Source organism: Montipora capricornis, chromosome 8 (genome assembly GCF_036669925.1).
Source record: "Montipora capricornis isolate CH-2021 chromosome 8, ASM3666992v2, whole genome shotgun sequence".
Classification (NCBI taxonomy): domain Eukaryota; kingdom Metazoa; phylum Cnidaria; class Anthozoa; order Scleractinia; family Acroporidae; genus Montipora; species Montipora capricornis.
In genome coordinates, this window is record NC_090890.1 from 33,344,158 (window position 1) to 33,371,290 (window position 27,133).

The window sequence follows — 27,133 nt, forward strand, 5'->3', positions numbered from 1 at the left end:
ACCGAGGATCAGCCATTTCCATGTTTCCATGGGTGTGGACCAAAAATTACCTTGACTGATGTTGATAACGACTATGGTTATGATGATGACGACTCCTAAAATCGCCAACCACGTTCACCGCAAAGGTCAGACTTGAGTTTGCCTTTTTTTTAAACTACCGAGGGAGCACTAAAGAGAGAGGAAGGTGCCATAAAATGAGAATTTTTCATGGTTTTATGAAAGCAGCTGCATTGCACTTGCTGCTAAACGCAAACGCGTTTCAAATTCATGCAACCCTCCTCTTCATTTTCAACTTGATTTTTATCTCATTGCTTTGTTATGGTCTGTCCTTCGATACTAAATATTCAATCAAATCTCCATTGACGACTTTATTGCGTATCGCCATAGTGCTACGGGAATAAGCCAATCAGGTGGGAGAGTCTAATCCCCAATTATGATTAGCCGTTTCGGGTTGGCTCTAAAATATGGATGCTGAAGTCTCTCGAAAGCCCTAAGACTCTCGGGTTTATTTCGTGTGCAAGAAATACTAGTGCACCTTTAAAAAGACGACTTTTAAAGCCATAAAACTCAACAGTTCCTTTGCTTGTTCTTATCTTGAAAGAAGCAAAAAAATAATAATAATAATTAAAAAAGGATCGCAGATAGAAAATTCGAAAATAGCTTCAAGAGTCCGCCAAGTCCTCGGGATTTTGAGAAATCAGCATCTAGTTACTTGCATTTCTGGACATATCTGAGGACTTCCCACCGAAAGACAAGTAGTTATTCCTTTGCGAACATTCTGCTAAAGACTGTGGCAGTTCAACTTTACTGTACCATTTACTCACAATTTCACTGTTGCCAGGAGCCCACGACTAGGAGCGAGCAACTCCCATACTAAGCTTAAGTCACGGCATTTTTACAGACCGATCTATTTTTAGATTAACTTTTAAGGCAGTTCCGGCTTGGTGACGCTATGACGTCAAGTTAGTTTCTTGTGATTGGTCATCGGGATCCTGTGGGAGTCTCATTCTTGGGAAATTCAATCCAAAAATAAATCGGTCTATGAAAGCGACATGACATGAATATAAAGGCTCATGGGCTCTTGCTGTTGCTGTATCACAACAGAATGTACCGGTTGAACATTTGAAATAAAACCAAAGCCGCTTCTAAGCGTTAACGTGAATTTGTAACTTCGTGGTTTTACGTTGCATGGCAAGTCGGACTAAGTGATTACGGTTTTTAAGAATTTGACATCAAACGACAGCTGTTTTGAGGCATGCCGCATGTATTCTTTCAGTCAACTTTCGGCGCTGTAAATCAAGGGCCGAGCAGAAGCGTGTCCGCGATCACTTTTCAACTTCTTTCTCGCAACTAATCCAAAAGTCAAGCGGCCATTCACATCAAAATTAACTTTCACATTAAAGCATAGATGTACTTTTCGAGGATAACTAGGAGACACTTGGAAAGATTTTAAAATAGAGAGTACTAACATCTACCATCTCGTCGCCAAACTACAAGACTGTCAGAAAGAGTATGGGACGTTTTCAACCAACCTCTAGAGACACCAATAACAACAGACTAACAACTACTTCTGGTGGACAAGCAAAAGAAGCTAATGAGAGATGTTTTGTTTTCGTCCACCAACATGGCGGCGATGATGTCGCGTGAAAACCTCCTATTGGACTTTTGGACTTGCTTTGACAAAGAAATGGAATTAGGAGATGTCTTTTTAACTTATTTCTTTCTTTCTTGCTATCTTTTGGACTCCCTCTTTCCGGATTTCCTACTCCTACTTTTCTAAAAGGAAATTTTGCATCTTCACGGGCGTCATTTACAAATTTTGCCATTTTGAGCATTTCATGAAGTGTTTTCCTTTATCTCTTCTTTCACCTCATACGGAAGCTGTTGTTCCAGTTGATCTTTAATTGCATTCAACCCAGCTCCACCAGCATCCTCACATACTTTACCAATTTTGCCTTGTTTGGTCCATGCCGCATCTTCACTCTTTTCAATGATATCACTACCCTCGCGTATTTGTTCAGAAGTTAACTCACACGTTCTTGTATTAGTTACTTCACGTATTTCAAGACCATTTTCTAAATCTGATGACGTCTTGTCAAGATCATCACCACGGTCACAAACTGGGTTTTCAGACTCGCTTGTTGTTTCTGCAGACAACCTTCTGTTTTCATTGTCGCTCTCTTCAGATTTCTCATCTTCTTTCGTGGATTCGCTATGCAGCAGGTACAAGCATCTCTCGTGACAACTGCATTGAATCTCAGGTAATGGTGCACTGTCCCAGATCCCAGGCCCCGAGAGCAGACCACGAAGCGAGCAAGGAATTCCGGGTAACTGACGAAACTTGAACAGCAGCTGGCGCGCAACTCGCAGGACCCTCGTCCCATCCATCTTCATGGACAGATCAGTGAAAAATTGCAACATATCATCTGCTTGCATGTCTTGCTCTACAACTGTCTTGCCGTATTCCTGGACCATTGCAACGCACAAGAAGATGTGAAAATAGTCCGTTTGGTAGCGCGACCAGCATGCTTCCCACATTTTCAAAACTTCCTCATTGAAGAATTCTCGCTTGAATGAGAGAAGTAGCCAGCGATGACAGAACAACATGTCCATGGCTGCATCTTGCAGCAAGATATGGGCATAGAAATCCGGCTCCAACATCCGCAAAAGCTCACGGAAATATGTCTGAGAAATAAAAAAAATGTCATCTTTTAAATTGAAACTAACTACGTGATACCATATCATCTTATGATACCTTTGTTTACCCTCAGATTTTAGAGTAGCTTGGTGTAGCTAATATCTCCGAGTAGTTACCCTCCCAGCCACGATATACTGAGGAAAGACCACAACAACGGGAACTCCTCGCCCTGCTCCTTGCGAATAGTGTGTGGGTTCTTTTACGTCCCCAGCACAGGGTTATGAACATGGAGGGATTCTGAGGCGGGCGCCTACGGTTTATCGTCCTCACCCGAGAAGACTAGAGTGTCCAACCGTTTGCAAATGTCATTATAAAGGTACCACTTCCTCCTCAGTTATTTGAAGACCCTGAGTGTTGGTCCGGCCGGAATTTTGATGCCGCGACATCCTGCACAGTAATCCGATCTTCAACCAACTGAGCCAACTAATATTTACTAAAACTGAAGGGTTAGGTAATTTTAATTTCCATCAAGGTAATAAATCTACAAAAAACTCTGACCAGGGTGGAAATTGAATCAGCGACTTCCGGATTAGATCACTGTTGATCTTCCGACTGATCTACGCTCAAATGGATTACAAGCGGATAAAGATAGTACTTAAGGACGGTGCCTACTATTGTTGTTACGCATACGTTCTGCTAATCTCGAGATACTTGAGTTTCCTATCGGTGATGCATACCAATACAGTGAAAATTTTGCGCGGTTAAAAACTATTCGGAGAAAGTAGATCTTAGTAAGTATTCTTGGTATCCAAAAAGAACATTGGGGGTAACCATGCAATTTTTGAACGATAACTTCTTTTTAAGCTTCAATTTGAGAAAGAACGCCATACATTGCTTTGTATTTTAAAGCTTTTTACAAATGTTATTCATCAATTATCTTTGAAAAATGCCCGGTTACCCCCAATTTTCTTTTTGGATTTCAATAACACTTGTTAAGATCTACATTTCCTGCATAATCATAAACCGGGGCAAAAATACCTTTGAATTAGTTGGCACCGTCCTTAAAATTACTCTCTAATAAACATTTCTTTTGAAATAAACCGGTATGTGCTATACGGCTAACGTTTGAAAAAAACCTTTTCCTTCTTCCCTCTCTATTGAGTTTGAGATCAACACTGAAGTGAGACCAAAAGAAGATGAGATATTCGCGCGTGAACACTATCCAATCAGAAACCGAAAATAGCTTTCTTGGCCTCTGACGGGAAAAGAATGTTTCAATGTTTTGAGTTCAACTTCGAAAGCTTCAGATAGTAAAATAGATGCTTTATTGTATAGCAATGTTTTATGATGTCATGTTTGAGACACAAGTGGGTAGCATTTTTCCATTGCCTCTATTGCTAAGATACTGATGAAATCATTTTCAACTTCAACACTTGTCGTTCCAGTGAAAAAAAAATGTCCCAGTATGTCCCAACTAACCAACTGTTTGTCCATGACATCATCTTTCGGTGATGTTACAAACACACTTCCTTCCATCAAACCAGCAAAACACCAGAAAGCATCAACTTCGTCTTGAACTATTGCAAGCACTGATGCCAGAAGATCTGACATTCCCTGATTGTACCCAACCTCGTGATTGTACGTTGCATAATTGAGCAGGATATTCCTTCAAAGAAAGAATACGAACCAATGATAAGGATCTGATGTCTTGGGAGTTGTTTGTTTAGAAGAAGGGGAGAGATTACATTCAAGTATTTTGGGCTAGAGTTATGATACTCGAAACTAATATTGCATTGACAAAATTAAATTGCTTAATACCAATTCACCGCTTTGGAGGTTTGTTATTTTGTCCCTTGTTAGTTGTAATAAGATCTTTAAAGAGAGCAGCTACATCTCAGGTAAAAAGATCCTGTCATCTTACTGATCCAAATGGCAGGACCACGCAAAGCCTTTAGCATGAGAGCCTACAGAAAAACATGACACTGGGATAATATATGTAATCTGATTGCTTAACTACAAGGACTTTCCTCCCTCAATGTAAAGTCCAGTTCTTAATGTTAAGAAAATCCCAGACAATCGGGGATTTTCCTCTTTCCTGACTGTCCCAGGTTTTACTGAAAATTGGAAAAACACAAGATGGCTTCTTGTATTTACTTGTTGAGAGGGGGCAAATAACTAGAGTGAAGCAATTTAGAGGACTGACACATACACAAAAAAAAGACAAGTTGGTGACATCGCCAACAATACAAATTTGTACATCATGTGTTGGAAATGATCACTGAAATCTGTGATCAGGGATGTCTGCAATTTCCAGTTTTCATTAGTTAGGAAAATATGAGTGCAAGACAGCTGGGAAACAGTGAAAACTCTGAAATCCCCTCTTAAGAGCAACATGCTACTCTGTCTAATGTCAGACTATTTTATTTGCCAGTGGAGGCCAGCGCTGGGGTGAAAGCATTAAAATACACTGAAGAGCCTGCTCTAAGCCTAGTGTGCCTCCATATCACATGTACCAGATCTAATCATAAGATTTTCATTTAACTAAGAAGATACCAGAGACTTCTGTGCATTCAAGGGTAAATAGTCATCCACCAATGAATGTTATTGATAGTTACGGAGGGGTTTAAAGCTAAGTTATTTTGTGATGGGAAACCCCCAGGTTTCTGAGCTATAATAATAAAAGGTTAGCTGGTTTTGTTTGAAGTAACATTGGACAACGTTGTTGAAGGACGAACTTAAACAGTCTCATGTTCAAACCTAAAAAGAGAAGTGAATTTTGAATAATACAGAAAACTTTAAAGACCCAAGTTTGCCAAAAAGCCCCAAGATAGAGAAACTTTTTATTGTACCTCATAATACCAACATTTGGATTGTCATCTCCAGCAAAATATGGATGTGACCTGTCTGTGCGCACAACATCCTTGTCAACAGTACACTGGACTGTCTTCCAAAATTGTGCCTTTTCCTGTTCACTTTTATTTTTCCTAAAAAGAAGTTGTCATTAGTGTATTTAAGGGCCTTCAAATAACTTGTGCATTTACTTAGATTATCATGCCTGAAATGAATAATACAACTTTAGATATAACTCTACACTTGACCAGGGTATTATTATCATTATTATTATTATTAGTTCCTGTTTTACCAAAAATGAATGCAAATTTCTGCTGAATATATACCACTAAAGGTTTAAATGTTAAAAATAAAACAGGCCAGGAATCGAACTGAGAAATTGCATAGACATTGTGCTGAACTAATAGAAAAGAGCCATTAATGTCTGAAACTATTAAGAGGTTCATTTTATCTTTTCGACACAACTATTAGGGGTTGTGAAGAGAGGACAGTGAATTGAAATGATGTTAACCCTAATGATGTTAACCCTAACCCTAACCTTCTTAGTGAACTGAAATGATGTTAAGTGTGGTGGTTAGGAGTGAGAATGGCTTTACAGAGGACGTCAGCAGTTCGTAACTGTATGGAAAGGGTCTTAGCACCACGTTGAAAAGATGATGGGGTATATGAGGATAGTATCTCATCGCCATTGCCCAAGTGCAAGTTTGCTGCCTAACGGTCGCCCGGTCACCTGGGGCACCTTATTTGCGAGCGTGGGTGACCAAATTTCTAAACAAGTAGCCCGAAGTGGCACCTTACTTGATTCATCCTCACTTTCTCGTAAATATGATCCCAGCTGGAATTAATTAATTCTACGCTCTAGAAAAAATGACTCAGGCAACTAACTTTTAATGTTGGAAGCCCGAAGGGTCCCTGGAAAATTTCTTACCCAGCAGCCTTGAAGTGCTTTGATAAGCTTGAGGGTAATACTGGCTTGATATGAAAAGAAGTCCCCCCCCCCCCCCCCCCAAAAAAAAAAAAAAAAAAAGATAAAATGACCAGCATTACGCTTTGGGGTCGATGCCAATAAGGGTGAGGTGAGTACCCAGCTTAGTGAGAAACGTGGTGTATGGGGAAATCTAGAGACGAGGCGAACTGTTGTCTCCCTATGCAAAAGCCTTACTTCTCGGGTTTGAGGAATGAGTAAAACCATTTAAGGATGTGTGGCAGCCAGGGTTGGGCATAACCTGCTGTGAGGAATGCAGGGTAAGTCAACCACCCCTTCCCTAAACTGAATAGTTTTACTCCAGCGAATAGAAACACAGGTACCCCAACTAAAAAAATTGAAGTCCACCCTGGTAAGCTGCTTAGAGGGGTCAAATTTGGCGTGTGACGCATGGGACAATGCAAGCACAAAAGGATGTAAGGGGAGAGCACGCAGAATGCCGGCAAATAGTGACTTTAGGGGCCAGTTATCTAGGAGGGGATTGGGCAGACCGGATTCTTTGTGTAAGATACCTGTCAATAATGTTGAGATGTCAATAATGTTGAGCTTTTGACTGAGGCACTCTACTTGAATAGTATGCAGGAGAGAATAATGTGACATTGTTACTTTACATTGACATAATTATGTACATGATTGGCTGTACAAGTTGTGTACTACATCAGTATACACGTGTATATGTATATGTATATGTATATGTATATGTATATGTATATATATATGTATATATATATTTTTTTGCACCTTGGTTACAACAATGCAAAGTCTGTTGCTAATAGCAAAATAATGCTAGCTGCCAGACTCTCTGATCCCTACACTATGGTCACCTAGATTACATTAATAATGAGGTATCAATATCCATTTCGATACAACTATCAGGGATTGCAAATCATAAATTTCTCAAGGCAATAATTGCCCTAAAGTCACCAACATTCTACCAACAGATTACTGACAGTCGGCCAACAGTTGGCCAACAGATGGCCTACAAGCAGTTATCTTTTCAGCAAAACGTAAATAAAGCTGTCGGCCGACAGTTGGCTGACTGTCAGTGGAGGTCACGAGCTGTTCTTCACAATTACCAACTGGATATTTCAGGTCGTTAACAAGGATGGAACTATTGGTTCCTTCAAGATGCCACAGAAAATTCTTTACAAAGGATTAATATGTATAATGACCAAAACAACTTCTGTTTTAAGTATAATTAAATCCTACACGCTAGCATGTACCAAAATTGAGGTAATATAAGGAACTAGTATTGTTAATATTTACCGTGATAGCTCTATTTCCATGTACTGTGTTTCCTTCTCTTTTTTCAGCAATTCTCTCTCCTGAGCAGTTGAAACAAATGGGAAGTAATGCAGCAGAAATTTCCAGGCTTCTTTTCTGACCTCAGGACTCAGACCACCAAAGAAGGTTGCCTAATTATCCAACACATGAACAAAAATTATATATTGATGAATTTCAAGGGATGAGAACAAGCAACAAATAAATAGACACACTAGATTTTAATTGACTGTCCAATTATCAGCACTCTTGCTACATTAAGGAAAAACAGTGCAGTGGGCCAATCTGAATTAATTTTAGAGTTACTGTAATTACATGTTACTTGCTCAAACTGTGAAAAATTGCAATGGGTAAGCAATTTAATACAGCTAAAGCTTCATATGTGTATCTACCCAATGATAAGTGGCAAGCAAGCCCCGGGATGGGATGGGGGAGGGGGGACTCGATATATCTCTGGGTGGGGAGGTGCGGTGCGGCCCCTCATATCCTGATCCTGTTTAAGACAAATATCGCTGATTTTCCTACCCTGTTTAAGACAGAATCCGATTTTTGATACCCTGTTTAAGACATTTAACCCGAAACCATACCCTGTGTAAGACAATAATAGATATCGAAACTCTTTCTTATTTAATCCATTGGCAATCACAAAACTACTTCATAAAACAATGGTGAACTTCTCATAACCAACGAACTTCTTGTTCTCATTTTATGGAAATGGTTTGCAGTATTTTAAGACAAGACAAAGCAAAAATTGGCTGGGCTAAGGTAGCTCGAGTGAGCACGTGGAAAACGATTTTTCCCCAACAAAATGCATTCTAAATTTGCTGAGACACCCTGGCTAACATAATCTGTCTCTGAAAAATATCCATACCTACTGTACAAGCATGAAATGATGAACATCAAGCTATACTTATATAGGGCAGCCCTCACATCATAATCATAATGCAATCTTCACAAACAGCTGTTATTATTTTAAAATTTCATTTTTTACAAGTTTTTTTAATGAAACAGAATTTTTAATACGATGCTCGGACAAAAATCATTCCTAAGTTTACAACCGCGAAATATTATACATTAACTGAGACTAATCAGTAGGGGAGTGTCTCTTTAAAATTGGAACCAAAATACAAAAGAAGTCATTTTAAATTATCTTCCGGAATAAAATTAGCACTATAATAGCTCCTTACCTTACGAAAATTTGCCACGTCTTCAATCTGACCTCTTTCATTAAAAAAAAATCTCCATGTTTTTACTGGCATGGGATCGAATCTCCCTTCCTCAGGATGAAATCCTTGTTTTGGATTCCTTTTAGAAATAACGATAAAAGTTTTCCTTCGAATTTCTTTTCGATCCAAGGGTTCAAAAACTTGCGAACACCAATTCCAGTCCTCCAATATCTGAGTTATGTGGTCAACTCCACCATAGTGGAAGTGGAATACTTTGTAGTGATTTTCATGGTTGCCAATTACTAGCTGTCCACACGTTTCATCGTCTCGATCGTAAAATATTCTTAGGGTTTTCATTTCGCTAAGATCAACATTAAAAGTCTCTGGAGAGTTGCTTGAAATGAGCAGTCCCTTACATTCTATGCAGTTATCATCAAAATTCAAACTCTTCTTTTGTCCGCAGAGCAACGCGTTCGGTGTCCAAGTAACCAGAAGTCGAATGTGTCCGTTCTGTCGTGTTTTTGAATTTAACTTGAAGTATCCTGGTATGTGAGAGTCATCCAAAGTTGAGTTAACATGAACACAGACGTTGTTCTTGCAGAACATTAGTTCGTCGCTTTCGTCCATGTCATCTTCCGTGTCCACGTAAAAAGAACTTGAAAACGAAGAATCGTAAACAGCGGCTCCTTCGACCGCAAACTTAATCAAGTGGCTCAGCATTTCTGCAGCGAAATCAAAAACCCCAACTTAATGAGACGCTACCAGTGTTTTTTCGCTTCTTGTACGTAACTATAAAACAATTTAAATGATAGATCAGCTGTTAATAATCAGCACAGAAACAACGTAGATTTAGAAGAAGACGGAGATCCAGCCCGAACAGGACTTAATGATCGCTTAATCCGATATCGTTAGACTTTAAAAGGACATAGAAGAAAGCTGGGTCATGTAACGATCGATCGATCGTTCTTCCCTTACTTGGTTGTTGATAGATACTACTAACAACTCACAACTGCAGGGATTACGAGTGGTTTTCAATCCCCTGCGCGCATTTCGCGCATTCATCGTCACCAGTCCAGCTCAGTTCCAAGGGTGATAAAAGGTTGATAAAAAGGTTCCTGGTAAACGTTGGCCCATTTAGCTGGCCTGTTTGGTATCAAATTGGCCAACATTCCCTCCATCCAGCCGCCTTTCAGTCAGTTATCTAAAAGTTAGAAGGGTATGTTGGTTACCGCGCAGTGGATAATGACCGGGTAATTTGAAGTGCTGAAATCCCAGTCCATCTTGTCTTGGAAACGGACCCCTACCTCTCTGACCAGGGTAGGAACCCAGGACCTTCAAGGTTACACGGGAGGAGGCGGTGGGTGGTCCAGATCTTTCATAAGCCGGAAATGAGTATGGACAAGCACATTTAATGGGTGTGGTGGCTGCGTGGCTCTGAATAGCGACAGAATTTACCATGAAAAGGGACATTACTAAACAACGAAACAGCGAAACGAGGCACCAAAACACCATGTATGATCCCAGTTCCCATCATGCATTGAATACTAACCGACAAAGGTTAGATTTGAGATTAAAATAAACGTTATTGCTCCTAATCTCAGTCTTAATCTGAATCATAATAATTAGGCCTAAAACCTCAAATCTCAAATCCAACCTTTCTCGGTTAGTATTCAATCAGTATGATGGGGTCATACATGGCGTTTTGGAGCTTCCTTTCGCTGTTTCGTGGTTTAGTAATGCCCGGCCCATCAAAAGATACTACAGGTTGTACAATACTAGACTACGAGCAGTCCCTCTGTCGCCTCGGGCGACAGGCAGGAGAAAAAATGGCCGCACGAAATCTGGACGGCGAGATTACGCGCGGCCATTTTTTTCTCCTGCCTGTCTTCTCGTCGTGCTCGACTACCTGGAAGAGCTACTAGGCATAGGGACCTTAACAAGGACGACGACGACGGCTGCGAGAACGCTGTCTAAAAATATTATTTCCCGTTATTGTAATAATTTTGCGATTACTCCAAGTCGTTCGGCATGGAAAGTGTGCGTCCACATTTCAGAAATAAAATTCGTGACAACGTTGTGGATATTTAGAGAGAAAATTGAGAATTTATCATCAGGTGCTCACGTTCTCCACGTAACCTCATGTTAACTTGGTCATTTCACGTCGTTGTCAGGAGGAGAACGGCAAGGAGATGCATCAAAACATAAAACGCACGCGCAGGGAGTGCAGAGCTCTCTATTGTTTTTGCGATTATTGTTTTGTGGCATTCTCGTAGTCGTCGTTGTCGTCGTCGTTTCCGCTTGAGGTCCCTACGAAGAGGGATTCCCGGGGGGGGGGGGGACCTGCCATATATGGGCTATATAGGTATGTGCCGCTGTGAAGGGTATGGTTTTCAAGCAGTTTACTCTAGCATAGGGTATATAAATCAGAGTGTTTGGGTCTAGAATAGGATAGGGTATCATTTTTCACGAAACTGACCAGTTGGTTGAAGATTTTATCTAGACTAAGGAAACCAGGAATTGGTACTCAAAAATATAAAAAAATGAAATCGGCAAGTTTAAATTTTCACGACTCAGCCTCAACAGCGTTGATAGATGACCATCATAAAACGCTACTGGATATTACTAACTGTCAAGAATCGGGATTCAGACGGAAATCGGTGGTATTAATACTGGTTAAAATTAAACAATTGTCTTGATAATGCGTACGTACGTGTTTGGCATAACTGGACAAGTATAAATAAATCCTTTTTAAGAAAGAAGTGATTGTGGTATAATGTTTTGTTTTGGCTTTGCTTTAGACTGTACCAGAGACCTCAGTTTCTGGAAAACAGCTACTCTAGGATAGGAGTGATTTGGAGAGTTTACTCTAGTATAGGGTAGCAAAATCCAGCTGAAACTAGCTCTGGTAAAGGCTAAGGGTTCCAGGGTCCCAGCGCCACATCCCCAACCAGAAATTCCTAAAGTACCCCCCACCCCCCTACCCCGGGGAGCGACTGCCGAAATCTGCGTCATGGTACGCGTACAGAGGACTACCATTATGCATTACTTGTTTGGTCAGCCCTTCCAAAATTTTCTAGGTCTACCAAATATATCGTTCCCGTTACAAAGACAAAAACAAAATGCAAAAAAGTAAAGCGATGGAGTCGTTCGCTTGCATAAATTACTTCTCACTTTCGTGAGTCAGCGGTTTCCAATATCCCACCACAAGTCGCCACAAGTCTTTTGTTCCAAAGATTCTTCTTTCGACCGCGATCTACTTTGTAATCCTCTGTAGATATCTTAAACGACCGCTTAAATGTTCTTTCTGTGACTGAAAAATCGAGTGCGAGCAAGACTCGTGAAAAAATGGCGAATGTATTGGCAAGCACCCTCAGCATTTTGGTAGTTATAGCAGCGTACCTCTATTACAAACATGTTACAAGCCAAGACAAACGCGTTTTAACTGTTTTGGACGGGCTGATGTTTATTGAACGACAAAATCCGTTGCAAGGTACACCCAAAGTGGCCAGCAGTTTTGAGGCAACCATTGATTATTATGTAGATTCTCTGGAGTTATTAGGAACAATGAGGCTCGAGCCTCCAGAAGAAGCCAAACCACACGACATAGTGAAAACTGAGAGAGATCTTCTGGAAACGTTTGCTTTCTTTTTCAATCACAGTGCTGCTTCATCGTAAGTACTGGTATTTACAATTTTAATAGTTTGTGATTTTGTTAATTTTTTCCTCGCAAGTGAAATGCCTAGTCGATTTTTAGCCAGGTACTTGATCAGATTCTTTTTTATCCATTAATGAATTGCCGAATTCTCCCTTAAGTTGACCTAAGTTTTTGTGTGGCGACCAGCCCCGTCCTTTGTTCAAAAACATAGCAAGTACCAGTACACTATGCTGGACTAATTCTAGAATTACTTTACTACAAATCCCTAGACTCACTAACACTCTTTAAATAAGAATGAGTGTTGTCCTCAGTAGCGTGAAGATATATATATTTAGTAAATTTTCAGCTCCGACTATTGCATTTCTAACTTTTTGATTGGGTAAAAATCTCTGACTATGAGGCAACAGTGAAAGTTTTAGGGCCTAGGGAAAATAGTGCGCCAAGATGCGCTTTGTAAAATTGTGGAAACAAAAAATGGCGGCAAAACCCGGTTTAAGAATTTACTAAAACAATTATTCCATTCGCCCTTGTTGGTTATGAAGTAATTATAACCAACTCCCGCTATGCGTTCATTGGTTATTTTATCACTTCATATCCAACTCGGGCTCATGGAATAATTGTTTATATATATATGACAGAAATCAATTGAGACTTAACACTATTGTAGATGTGATGGATGATGGATTAAGAACCTTTGCTGATCAACAGCATCAGGAACATATTGCTGTCCCGGGTGGGGATCTAACCCACAACCTCGGCTTGGGCCAAGCTGATTTGTCGTGAAATTTCCACGGCCTGCTCCTGTCTGGCCATGTAGCTCAGTCGGTAGAGCAACAGTAGTCTAATTCGGAGGTCGTGGGTTTGTTTCCCACCCAGGTCAGGTATTTTTCTCTGTTCTTGGGTGAAATATGTTCCTGATGCTGTTGATTAGCGAGGGTTCTTTATCCATCATCCATCACATCTACAAAGGTGTAAGACCTCACTTGATTTCTGTCATAATTTATATAGTCTTTAAATGACATGGCTGGTGATGTTGTCTAAGAAGGTGATCTGATCAAACCAGCCATCATCCTCTGATAGCAAAACCCTATTCAAGATTAGAATATCTGAAAATCATACCTTTCCACACTCTCCACAGTGACACATATAGGATTCCTCTCCCCCTATATTGTGTTGATCACAAAAGACACTAAAGTTCCCAAGTTTGAGTAATACTAAGATAAAGGCTTGCTTTTGGCACAAGTCCTGAAAAAGATATGAATTTGCTTACACATGAAACTCATAAATCTTCAGAATGAGAAAATAAATCAAAGGTCAATAAAACTGTTTCAAATGGTCTTCCAATACATGCAAACATGAAATATTATTGTTACTATCAGTTGATGTACATGTATGTGCACGGATATTGTTTTGACAGGCGTTATGTTGAAGACAAAGAACTTTTCCACAACCTTGCTGCCAAAAGCTTGGAAATAAAAGGAACTCGAAAGGTTTTAGGAGGTAGTGGACTGCAAATTGGTAAGAGACTTGCAAAAGAGGGCTGTCATGTTCTTGTAGCAGCTGATTCTACTACAGAATCACTGAACATGCTTCCTCAGAACATGTCCTCTGTTGGAAGGATTGTGGATAGTGATGACATTCATTTGCTGTTAGAATATCCTGCATATTTTCCATGGGGCAAGTACAAGTCACGAAGAGCCAACAGATTAGTACTTCACAGTGATGAACACAATCCCTATCTCAGATCACTTGACAAGTTTCAGGAAAAGGTTCAAGAATTTTCCCCGGACATTATGGTAGTTTCAGGGCTTCACATGCTGGACAACTTCCCAGGATTCAACCCCGGCGATAGTGCCAATATTCTGAATAGGCTTTCATCTTTTCTTGATGCACAAAAAATTCCTGTACATTTTGAGATGGCACCATTTCATCAAGAAACATTCTTTGGTGAACTCATGCGATATATCATACCTTATGCTGAATCTATGGGAATGAATGAACAAGAACTCCCCAATTTATGGAGCAAGTTGCTTTATGGTAACATAACTGTGGTTTCAAGTCAGAAACCTAGGGTAGCAAAGGTATTGGATCTCATGAGGGATGTGTACAAGGCTTGCAAAGATAATTACAAAACAGGGAAAAAGAAGAGACAGCTGACAAGAATACATTTGCATACCCTTGCATTCCAGGCAATCTTAACTACCAAAGGCTCAAACTGGAAAAATACAAAGGCAGCTGCTGCAAAAGCTTCACTTACAGCAACCAGGTTTGTGTGTGGATCAGAGACAATTGACCCCAAGAAATCAAAGTTATTCATGGATGATTCATTTTCCAAAAGTGTAGTTCCAGGCAGCCCCAGGGTCAAATTTAATCCAAGTTCTCCAGTGTCCTGCTGGGATGAAAACGATTATGAAATTTGTGTGGCTCCAGTGTTGGTTTGTACTCAAGTTTTACAAACAGGTGGTGGTGGGGACCACATCACAGCAGGTGGATTGGTTTTGCAAATTTAGCTCAAGGTGTCTGTGCTTTCTTCAATGATAAAATCTTCTATGATTTAATTTTACTTTAATTTTCACTATTCGAAACTCCACACATGAGGTACAATGACTTACAATGAGCTAAAATGGCCTACTTAAATGACTTACAATGAAAGAGGAAGACAAAAGAGGATCAGGGTGAAGAGTTTGGTGAGCAGAAAACATCCATTGTGCATTGTCACAATGACCGCCCAAATGACGGCAGCAATTATGCATGTGGCCTTGAAGGCAAAAATGAACTGCGAAAAGACCCTTGGTTGGTTTTCCTTTGTTTTAAAGCTTAATGGAAAGTGTACAAATATGAAGCCTGTGCTTGGCAGCGATATAATCTTAATTAAAGAGGGAAAAAAAATGAAGAGAAGATTATACATAAGTTATTCTTCCCACAATCTATTGTTTGGTTCAGAGTGCACAATGAAAATTTTCAACTGGCACAGCAACAAGGTTTTGATTGGTTCAAAGCGCAGAATGGAATGTTTTTCATGTACTGCAAAGATGCTGCAGTGCCCTTAGAGCTACATATTACCTTCTTTTAAAGCTCATTATTGGTCATTGGCTAATTTTAGGTTATAATGTACTTCATTGTAGGTCATTGTACATGTAGATCATTGTAGGTCATTTTAGATCATTGTAGCTCATGGTAGGTCATTGTAGATCACTGTAGGTCATTGTAGATCATTTTAGGTTATTACAGGTCATTGCAAATGCAATACACAGAAAATCTTAACCCCAGGAGATTTGAATTGGGTACAACATTGAATTAGCTGATTTGGTCTATTTTGGTTCATTTTTTCACTGTTCTGCTCTGAAATGCTCAGCAAACCTTATTTCAGTAACCTTTTTAACTTAGTAAATGAATGGCAAACAGCTGTTATCAATGAAGTGTGTTCTTTGTGTTCAACAAACATTAAACTATTTTCACTGTTTTTGCACCAGTACAATAAAAAATTGTACCAGTTAAATATTTTGAACTACAACATATACGGTACATGTTACAGGCACCTCTACATTTTGGTGTTTTTTATTTCCTCACTGTTGTAATTTTTTAATCACTCAAACATGTCTAAATTGTCATACATGTAACTGAATAATAGCAATAACTTTATTGACAATATGTTGGGTCTATACTTGGGATGTAGCATTTCAATGTGCATGAATAATGTGTCTCTTAAAATGTGCTCCTAGGTAAATGCTGTATGACTCTACACCCCTACTAGTTGAGATAATTGGTTCATTGATGGTTGGTAGAAAGGAAATAGACTTACGTAGGACTTGAGACTGTCATCCATGAATAAATTAGATTAATAATTGCTGGCCAACTATTAGCAATAATATTAGTAAAGTTTTGATAGGAAAAACAAAACTTGTTATCACTGTCTTGGCTTGTCATTATGCTGTTGGGTTTATTTTTAGCACATCCGAAAGAGGAAGAGTGCTAAACATAAACAACTTTTTCTTACCAGTCCTCACCAGGTTTCTCAAGTTTTTTCCCTCTAACATCTCCCTGCCCCCTCTGGTTACAAATGCCACACAGGCTATCATTGTTGTCACAGGAAATGCTACAGGTAGTGTGGCACTGCTTAATTAAGTCATTAATAGAGACGGTTTTCCTTTAATTTCCCTCTATTCTCCCATCATCAAGTTATTCATCCCAATCTATGAACCAAACATGACATGCACTGGAAGTGGCAGAAAGTGGGAAATTCACACCAAGCCAGGTGATTTTTTTAGGACTTGACTGAACAACCATCCAATCACATGAAGCAGAAATGAAATGATCCAACTTCAAAAAACTGGGATTCTGGGAATATACTCCATGGAAGAAAGGTTCAAAGTCCCTTTGAGATCTACAAGCACTAATCACTTTGGTAGAGATGGGGTGACCCTTGCCAGAAGACTGGGAGATTGGTCTGGCCTTTTGTTTACTCTGGCATAACCAGGGAGATTCTTGATACAGGGCAGAGGGTGCTGGGTTAATGGTTTAACACGGAGATTCTGGGTAACCAAAATATTTGAAAGCTGCAGTTCCTTTCAACTGGGAAGTGGCATTACTTCTGAAATCATTAGAAAAGATTGTCTTTTATATAACGGAAAATAGAGATCAAGAGCGCATCTCAAAACCAGCCCAAATCAGACAGACAGAGGTAAGGGCAAACCATTAAAAAATAGTGGAGGGGGGTAAAAATTAATCCATGCAGGAATTTTTTTAAAGGATGGATTTTTTCTGGGGTGCAAGCCGGGTCGACACGAGAAATCAATAATTTCACAGCAAGTTTTGCTATTTTTTGGTTCTAGGTAATTTGCTGTCATTTGTCGTCGCTTAGCAGTTGTGCCGTGTAGTTTATCGCGTTCGTGAGATATTTGTAAATTTGTCTAAATCCCGTATGCAGTGATTAGTCGGTATTTGCTTCGTTATCTCGTCTATTCAGTGTACTTTAATAAGTTCTGTTGCCTAATGAGATTTAATTTCCCTTTGTTCACTTCGTCGCTTCATTAGATATTCGTCTTTCGTATAAAAGTATTGTATTTCTTTTTGTAAGGCAGTTGTTGTATCCGGAGTTGCCGTACAGATCTTGCAAGTAGTTTATTTTCGTGGTTTTGGCGTTTCTGAAGTTTGATTTTAAGTAGGTATCTTGCTTCTGCTTGCTTGTATTTGTGTATTTCCTTTTCATGGTGAATCGTTAAGTTAAGTACAAATTTCAAGCTGTGCAGGGGTTTAATTACACAAGCCTTGCACGAATTTTTCATGCTACCTTATTTTGCAGAATTTTCTTTGAGGCAATTCCAGGTTCACCTTAATCTTTGCTGTGGCTCGTCTCTAAAGCCTTGTCCGGTAATTTGTCCAGCACGAACGCCATAGTCAGCTGGGGTTCCTGTGTAAACTCGTTTCCAGCGTTTTTCGCTGCTGTGACGAAGTAGTTCGAATATATTATGCAATCCGTACGCAGGAGCTTGAAGGCATCAAAATGTGCAGTTAGTTTTGCAGTAAATCTCAGGCAACCGAATGTTTGTTTCACTAAGAATCATCGTTTTTCGGGCAATTCTTCCCTTCCAGTGTTGACGTTATACACCAAGGTAAGCTACCTACCTTTTCACTCAAGTTGCTTTCAACTCAAAAATGTTTTATGACTATCGATTATGTACATACATTTTAAAGCTAAGCTTATATATGGGGTGGTGTATCAAGAAAATCGAATATAAAGTGGAATGAAAACAAACTTCACTAAATGAAGTTTTCTGTTCCCAGTGTTTCCCTTTGCTTGGGATTCCTCACGGTCACAAGGGTAGCGTTATAGTATCCAGTTTGAAATCCAGCTAAAAATATATTAATTTAAATCACAATAGTCCATTTTACCAGTTGTGTGCTCGATCAGTTACCTGGCCATTTAATGAAAGTTAGGCTGGACTTGACCTTGTTTAGATACCTAACTGCTTTTCTTATGTAAATTCTTACTACGTATGAGTAAGTAGCATGACAACAACATCATTAACATAAGAAAAGGAGGGAAGTCTGTATCATGACAAAGTCAACACCAGCCTCACTTTCATTTAAAGGCCAGGTAACTAAGTACACAATTGTAAAGAGGTCTATTTTTAAAATTTTTTGTGGTAACTTGTGTCAAAATGAAATGGAAATTTATGTTATTAACCCATAATTTGACTCCTGGGAGAGAGACTAAACAGATTTTACTCTGTCTAACATCAGACGATTTTACTGGTTAACTGGGGGTCTTGTCCTAGGGTACTTGAGGTGTCAACAGGTTAAGAGTCCCACATTGTCTTTTACTTCAGATGGCAATTAAGTAATGGACCAGCTAAAAGGTAGGCAGGAGTACGGCAAAACTCATTAAAAAGGTGCGAACAGTTAATTGTTAATTCCATTTAAATCGGCTCATCTCATTGGCTAATACCAAAAAAAACCGAAAAAACTAAGAACAAATTTTAAAAAAACCTCATTTTTAGGCCTTGTCTTTTCCCTACCCCTATTATCTGTATCTTGGTGAAATTTGGCTTTTGCTCTATGCGCCAATTAGCACCACAAAATTATTGACCCTATTGCCGAGGGCTATTGTTTTCTGCCTGCTTCTTAGCCGGACCATTACTTAATGAACTGTAGCTCATTTCCACGAAAATAAATGAACTTCAGCAACCGTGCTTTTACTTTTTGCAATGAGAATGTCACTCCCAATATCCTGCACAAGTCAAGAAACATCTACCAAACTGGGGATCACTTTTTCTATAACCGACCTGAAGAAGCGTATTGGTCCATGGAATGCCATATTCCATTCCTAATAAGAAGGGGCTCCAACTTGTGATTTTTGTTTAGGGGTAATATGGCCAGTGGTTACTGTGACAGCATTTCACTCTGGGAAGGGGAGAAGATTATCAACGTTCTTGGCCATAGGGTTGTGTGACTGTGTGGATTTTAAATGGATTGAGGATTTGTGCTATAGTTAAATAGAGCCATTGCTCTCACTAGCTTGGTCATTGTTGAAACATTTAAAAGAACAATAATAATACTCCAAGGTAAGAAAATGCAAAGATTACGAAAATAAATAAAACAAGAGGCTTTGGGTAGCCTACACTTTGTTCAAAGGATTTTTATCCAATTTCCTTCCAAGTTCATAGTGTTTCAGTGGTTTTTTTTTTACAATATCTAGTCTATATCCAGTTTAATTCTGTTTTCGGAAATCCAAAGTCCACATTTCGTGTCCTAATGATAGGGGGATGTGTGATCGTAGAATAGTTGTTCACATTTAAAACTGTTGTTAGTGGCATTGATTCCAATAAACAAATAGTAAGTTCAGATGCTTTACAAGTTTCTACGATATTTCAGAATATTTAATACTTTTTCTTAACAAATTTTTACCAGGAGAATTATAAAACTCTGCAATTAGCCTGGTAAGATGTGTTACCGAGTCATACGATAACTGGATATTGCATTGCGGGTAATGAAATCAGAAAAACTCGTTGCTAGTCATGCATTGATATACATTTTTCCTTTAGTCTGTCATGTAGTCTTCCGTGCTCTAGTGGTCATCACGATTGTTTCTTAATGTGGAGATAATCAGTTCGAGTCCTACTTGGGCTGCAAGTCTCTCTACCAGGCAGAAATCTTATGTACGTGCAGGAAAAATCAGCCGCCCTGCCCTCCCTCCCCGGAAAAAATAAGAGAAAAAAAAGAAGAGTCAGAGCCAAATCGATTTGTCTACATGTCTCTGGGTGTCGTGGCTGGATTAATAACAAATGAAAAGGTTGAGGTAACTGGTAAGGGACATTTCTCATCAGAATTCAATGTACAGTTGTGTATGCTCTTTGCCCCTTAGGATGTCTGCCCATTATGTGATGAAGCCAAGGCTATATTACAAAGTTACAAAAACAGGGTTGGTAATGTATACCTGTCTTGTGTTTGTTTTTCTCAACAAGTTAAAAAAAAAAAGAAGAAGAAGAAGCTAAGTTGGTAAAAGCACAGATCCGTGTGGGAGGTTGAGAGTTCAAAGTCAAGACAGACAAAAACCTGGTGTAAAAATAATTAATGAGCATAAACTGCTGCCTTTTTAATGACCTCTGCAAATTGTTACATGTTCTAGTCTTTGTAGGTAAAAGGTCATTTGTTTACACATCCTGCCTTGTTATTTCAAGAATCAAAAGGAACATGCATTTAAACATATACTGACTTAAATTTCGAACTTGGTGAATGTTGAATTTAAAATTTGTATGTCAGATCATGGTAAGTTGAATGTTGACTTTTGCTAGTAACATACAAGTCAGGGCTAATGAAAACAAATCTGTTTCAATTATTGTGTTGTCAAGTATTAAAATTTAAATAGTTATACATTCAATTGTTTTTTTCTTTTTTTCAGTTTCATTTTGAGGAGGTAGACATTACAGAAAATGGAAATCACATTTGGTTTGAGAAGTACCAATATGAAATTCCAGTGTTTCATTTAAATGGATCATTTCTTATGAAGCACAGAGTTAATGAAGAATTGCTGGAAAAAGAACTGAAAAGGTGTGAGAGCAAATAAGAGCCTCACTTCAAGAGAACATGATAATAGTGTGAAATGCACTCCAACAGAATTTTTTGACTTAGCCTTGAGCTGAGCCATAAATTACTGTTGGTTATTGGACATTATACAAGTGAAATGTGAGGCTGTCTAATCAATTTTAGATTACATTGGACATGATGACTGTACATTAAAAGTTAAGACTGTTGTCAAAAATCGAAAAGGTACTGTGGGAAAATGTGGAATGCAAAGTCCGATAATTAACTTGTGTATACATAAAGCAAATTGGCTCTTAAGGTGATTCCTCAGTAATAGAAGTTGTCGTAAGGTTTTCTTTAAACTTTTCTCGATTGTTCCCTACATTATGGTGACTCGAAATGTACAATTGAATAAATAGGTCACCAAGCTCGTTTGCGAGATATAACTTGCTCAAGTTACTCATTTGATCATTGCGACTTCATCTGTCAAGAACAAGTTTGTTCTATCGGTTCAGGCTACGTTTTGCAAGAACAGGAAGCACAGCTTTGACGTAATTCTTGAAATAACAAAACAGGTGAATTTTATTGCTCAAAAGGAATAATTTAATGTTTGTTTTATGGCAAAGGCACACGTCTTGAAAAGGCACTGACTACAAATATTCCTCGGGTGCGTGATCTCTGGGAGACAATTTTGTGTCCATGAGTTATGGCTACGAATCCTTTTTTTTCCTGTAACTTTTTTTTCTGACGTAAATTTTTTAAAAATTTTTTACAGCACAAAGTGGATGAGTAAGAGAATAAAATTATGCCAAAAAAAAGATAGGTCACCAACCTCGTTTAGGAGGAAACAGAAAGCAAACCAAGCTCGACCCCTCGACAACACGTCTCCCCGATATCAAGGTTTCACTTTCACTGTTGGACTGAAATGTTCTTTAGCATCATCAAAGCTATCACTCGACTTTTTGTTTTGCGAGAGTCTAAAAGGTTTCTTTACTGCTGTTCTCTGAAAACGGCCATTATTCTTTCTTGCGAGGTTTCCGGCACGAAAGGTCGCCATTTTGAAATGTTTTTGGCCACGTTCGATATATCAATATTCACACATGGCTACGAGTCTTTATGGTTAAATTCAAACATTGTTTAGTTTAGACATATCCGTTGAGACTTGTGAGACAAAGAAAACAGAACTGAGCCGTGAAATTCGACCATAAAGCCTCTTAGCCATGCCTTAATATGAACGTGGCCTACGCTGTGTCATGCGCAAAACAGGATGCGCAGTGCAATACTAGGGAATCACCTTAAGTTGAATAGTTTGTGTTTTAATGTCCAGATTTGTGAGATGCCAAGGACTTGTGTCCTGCTACTTAAGAAACGGGTGAGGCTAAATCGCGTGGTTGGGTGGTGGGTCGTGGGTCATGGGTTGTGTTTGTTTGAAGATAAAAAAAAGATATATAATTATTAGCTCCCTCAGTGCTCGGTCCAAATTTGTCCTAGGTCCTAGGTCTTTGTCTGTTTCGAGAATTTTCAGACAATCCCTTTTTCGCTATTATTTTGCTCAATACTAGTTTTTCTGATAACCCTCACTTGCTTCTGTTCACTTTTTTATCCTATTCCCTTTTTGTGGTGTCTTAATGTTTAACTACTCAAGATTGATTTAATCAAATTGTACTATCATATCAAGGGCATCTACCGGTAATTAAGTTTACTATATTTTGCCCTTTTTCCTTGTTTCTGAACTCCCATAAGTCTGTAAATTTAGTGTTATTAATGGAGATGAATAAAATCAATCAATCAATGTTTCAAGAATTTCCAGTCGTTGATTAAAAAAATGGGTTATGGTTAGGGACTCACACATATGATCCTTAGATTTGATGAAGCTTCACTGATATCATTGTTTTTGCCTTTGTTCTTGTCCCATTTGGATATGCACTAAATGAATTAACCTCTATTACTCTCATCAAATTGGATTGCACAGAAACATTGCACCAAGAATATCTGGTGTAACTGTAAAATGCTAAGAATGAGAATATGGGTTGAACCTTCAATAATGAATGATTTCTTTGATGATCTATTTGATAGTAATGAATGTACATGTAGGAGGATAAAAATGCACTAAACACACCTGTTTACTTTAGGTTATCATTCCAAAAACCATTTATATAGACCTTATTCATAAATGGCGGTCAATTTATAATTCTTTTGTTGAAGTGCAAATTAGCCTACCAAGCCTCGATACCATACAGTGAATTGAAAAGATTTCTTGCTCTAAAATGAGGCTTGGTAGGCTAATTTGCATGTGGACAAAAGAATTATAAATGTGACCGCCATTTATGAAAACGGTCTATAAAGTATTTTTTTTAAATCTGAAGCTGAAATCAGTGTCATGATGTGAGATGTGTTTGATGTCTGTTCTCCACTTTGCCAGTTTTTCTCTGGTACAACCTCATTCCCAGGGTTCTCTCCTAGGAGTAGAAGATAACCCTGGAAACAAGGTTGTCTGATGGTAATCCAGTGATCAGACATGTTCAGAAATGCCTCCAATTAGATGCAGGCGGATTTTAATAAGAATCACAAAGTGTCCCCTCGATCTTCTCTGCTACTTTCAACATGCCTCGCGTCTCGGAATACAGACAATTATTACAATTGTCTGTCAATTATTATTAATGTCACAAAGTGTTCACCTGAATGCTGCTCCTCAAGTAAGGATAAACAGCTGTATTCATTTTGTTAGCTACAAATACATAGCGCTAACCTTTAACCCTTTCACTGCCAAAAATGCAAATTGGCACTTATAGATTTTACTCTGTCTACCGCCAGACGATTTTACTAGTCAATGGGGGAGCCCTCGGCAGTGAAAGGGATAAAGCTTTGACACCCAAACTGGCCTGAACTGGTCAGACTTTACTCGTCAATGGGGAACCCCTGGGAGTCAATGGGTTATCCTTACCACATTGTTGGAAATAGGTAGCAAAGGCTAAAACACTTCGTGTTGAATGTCAAAATTGGGCGTGCATCTAATCAGGTGCAATTATTAGAGCAGTTACTCAGATTGCAGTTTTTCAATATGAACGTGAAGTCTGCCCTTCTGTATGGCTGGGAAACCTGGAGATTGACGAAACTACTGATCAAGAAACTGCAGACATCCTGAATATCCGTTGGCCAGAGGTCATTTTAAACGAAGAACTATGGGGAAGGACACATCAGAGTTGTATGGAAGAAAGCATCAAGAGAAGAAAGTGGAAATGGATTGGGCATACGCTACGGAAGCCTGAGACCAACATCACCCGTTCCGCCCTCGAGTGGAATCCTTAGGGTTCAGAAGAAGAGGTCGCCCAAGGCAATCCTACCACACCTAAATATCTGATGATGATGATAGATATAATTTCTACTTTCATCCTCAAAGCTTTCCCAGTCTAAAGTGAGATCTTGGCTCTAGTCTATTTCCTCGATTTCTTTACTCTTGCTGTTACCATCCCACTGTACAGCAATGTCTGTCAGAAAGCAAGCCTTCTCTTTCTTCACAATATCTGGTCTTCTTGCACTTATTACTGTATCTGTTTGTCCTTTTTCTACCCTTATTGCATCTTATTGCTTGCTGCAAAAATAAATTATAACAGGATACCCACCAATCTTACATTTCAAATCCAAACACCTCCATCTCACTCAAAACAAAATTCTCTGACCCAGTCAGAAAGGTTGTGGCTTTCTGTCCTGGTGGTACCTGGTAGCTGTTGCTAAGTTTTGAGTAACAGCTGTTAGAATGTGGATTATTTGTAATGCGCAAATCATGTCCTGCTCCAAAGATGGGCCCATGGCTACTACTGCAGTAAATGGCATGGTTCATTTTTTCTGGTATAAGAGACATCTTGGTGAAATTTAGGCCGCTTGGGTTGACAAGGCTGAACAGGAACGAATTAGGATCTTTTTTGTATGTTCCGATTGACAGAGCTGAAAATAAAATTAATGTAACATGATGCAAAAAGTAAAAATTGGTTAACCCTTAGCCTGCGAGCAGGCTCTCTGAGTCCCTTGGAGAACTTTGCTCTGCCTTATTCTAACTTACAGACTGTAGTGTCTGCTAAAATGCAGACTGCAGACCACAGACTGATTTGACCTCAATAACAAGATGGATGTTTGGAAGGTCGGTGGGATAGGGAATACCTAATATTGGTGGACTGTGTGAGGTTACCTTGCATTTGATAGTGGCAGAGCAGCTGCAAACATATTTCTCGATAGCCACACATCGAAATGACCAAATTAGAAGTTTTTACTTAAACAGTGCATTACCCACCTGAGTTTAAGAGCAAGTTTCTTTAAGGTTTTCTTTTGTGTATATGTGGATTTTTTAATAAAACCAATTTTGAATATTTAAGAGGGTGGCAAAGTCAAAAAAGGTTGGAATTATCAATGATGTCACTGCAAATCTCTTTTTTACAGGTATAGGTGTTGGGTGTCTGTGGTCTGCAGTTTGTGTTTGGCAGACACCGATTTTAACTTTGCTAACTTGATGTAATATCTGAAAAAATACCATGATATCTCTGGTAGTTTCCAGTGTTTAAAGCCTTGTTAGCAAAAACAGCCATGCCAAGGGGAGTTAACCAAATGTGCAGTGGACATCAAATTATTTGTGATGACAAGAAATAGAAAGTCGTTTAGATTAGCTACTATGCACCTTTACAGGCTCATAGTAATAATATTATTATTGTATATAGGGAAGATATCTGTTTATAAACATTGCTTTTGTTATTCAAATGTGCCAACAACAAGAACAAAAGACACTTTGTTTCGACAGGCAATGAGGCTCTGGTTGGCACATAATGACAACAGGTGACGTCAATGATATCTTCCCTAATAAAAAGTATATTAAGCCTTTGACTCCTGAACCGAAACCCGCTGACAAGCAAAATTTTCCACTGACGAGCAAAATAGTCTGGCGTTATGTTAAGTCTCTCTCCCAGGGGTCAATGGGGTCTATATGTCAAATGGACATGAGATCATGATCCTACTTACATTCCCATTGTACTTCTGTGTAGCCTCCAAATATATTATTTCCATTTTTGCCAACGATCACAGTCGGTCCTTTGCGGTCACAGCACTTGTGAAAATTAGCAGCGGCCCAGCCATCGCGAGAGGCACGATAGATAAGGACATAGTCATGGCTGGCACTTGCTAGGGTACTTTTCAACCAACCGATCAGGGTTTGGCGATGTTCTGTGGACAAAATGGTTGACTCTTGGAAAGGCTGACATTTAAGCACGTCAACAATTCCTTGAATCTGGTAGAACTCGGCTTCGTTTAACAACTCTTTTCGAACGATCTTGTCTTCGGGTACAACAAGCTTCCCCGAACGCAAGTAATTGAGGATGTACCGGAAGTGAGTTCCATCGCGATCAATAAAGTAAGATCCATCCTCAGAAGGCTTTGTATCAAATCTCCCGGAGAACATGGCGTGTAACATTGAACCTGGATCTTTCTTCATAGTTTCCAAGCTTGTGGTGAAGAACTGGCCGCCTATGTTGAGTTTTAGTGTTTTAGAGAAGTGAACATGCTCGAGTTTCTTTGCCAGTCTCAAAAGCTTCTTTTTCCGTCCGAACTCTCAAAGTTTCCCGCTTTAAAATCTCAAAAACTTCTTTGATATGACCATTAACCTGGGCAAGCTCTCCTTCGACTTCCAAGTCAACTTCTTCCATAGAAAATTTGGACTTATCCGCCATCTTTTTTAGAATACACATCTCGTGATCGTACATGACTGTAAATGAAAACCGCTGGCCATGGAATTTCCCCCGTACAGGATACCGGGATACCGGGATTAACACCGGGATTACGTGCCTAAAGAGTCGCCTGACCCAGTTAGCGGCCAAACATGACATCAAGGCGTTTTAGGATTTTGAAGAGGGAAGGAGAAAATGAACGGTCGACGTGCGGAAAATTACATTCCTGGTTCTTCTTTAAGTGCGAGAAGGTCATCGGTATTAAAAAATGATGAGCTACGGTTTTGGCTGAAATGTTGGAACGATTCTGCTTAAAGCTCAAATTGT

At 39.2% G+C, this 27,133-nt stretch overlaps 3 protein-coding genes and 1 pseudogene across 3 annotated transcripts; 2 read left to right on the plus strand and 2 right to left on the minus strand.

Annotated features, from left to right (window-relative positions):
* Positions 1-354: 354 nt before the first annotated feature.
* On the minus strand, positions 355-9,942 carry LOC138060702 (TBC1 domain family member 16-like). Its single transcript, XM_068906557.1, has 5 exons — positions 8,942-9,942; positions 7,740-7,888; positions 5,488-5,622; positions 4,118-4,304; positions 355-2,685 (listed from the first exon to the last, which is right to left on the minus strand). Exons 1-5 carry the CDS (start codon positions 9,638-9,640, stop codon positions 1,837-1,839), a joined length of 2,019 nt encoding a protein of 672 aa, XP_068762658.1. The 5' UTR covers positions 9,641-9,942; the 3' UTR covers positions 355-1,836.
* Positions 9,943-12,106: 2,164 nt separating this feature from the next.
* On the plus strand, positions 12,107-16,465 carry LOC138060373 (ADP-dependent glucokinase-like). The gene is made up of 2 exons (XM_068906131.1): positions 12,107-12,591; positions 13,993-16,465. Exons 1-2 carry the CDS (start codon positions 12,266-12,268, stop codon positions 15,083-15,085), a joined length of 1,419 nt encoding a protein of 472 aa, XP_068762232.1. The 5' UTR covers positions 12,107-12,265; the 3' UTR covers positions 15,086-16,465.
* A 1,553-nt stretch (positions 16,466-18,018) lies between these two features.
* On the plus strand, positions 18,019-21,333 carry LOC138060379 (glutaredoxin-like protein C5orf63 homolog). The gene is made up of 3 exons (XM_068906138.1): positions 18,019-18,187; positions 20,440-20,496; positions 20,977-21,333. Exons 1-3 carry the CDS (start codon positions 18,044-18,046, stop codon positions 21,139-21,141), a joined length of 366 nt encoding a protein of 121 aa, XP_068762239.1. The 5' UTR covers positions 18,019-18,043; the 3' UTR covers positions 21,142-21,333.
* Positions 21,334-24,583: 3,250 nt separating this feature from the next.
* Positions 24,584-26,841, minus strand: LOC138060377 (uncharacterized; annotated as a pseudogene).
* Positions 26,842-27,133: the final 292 nt, after the last annotated feature.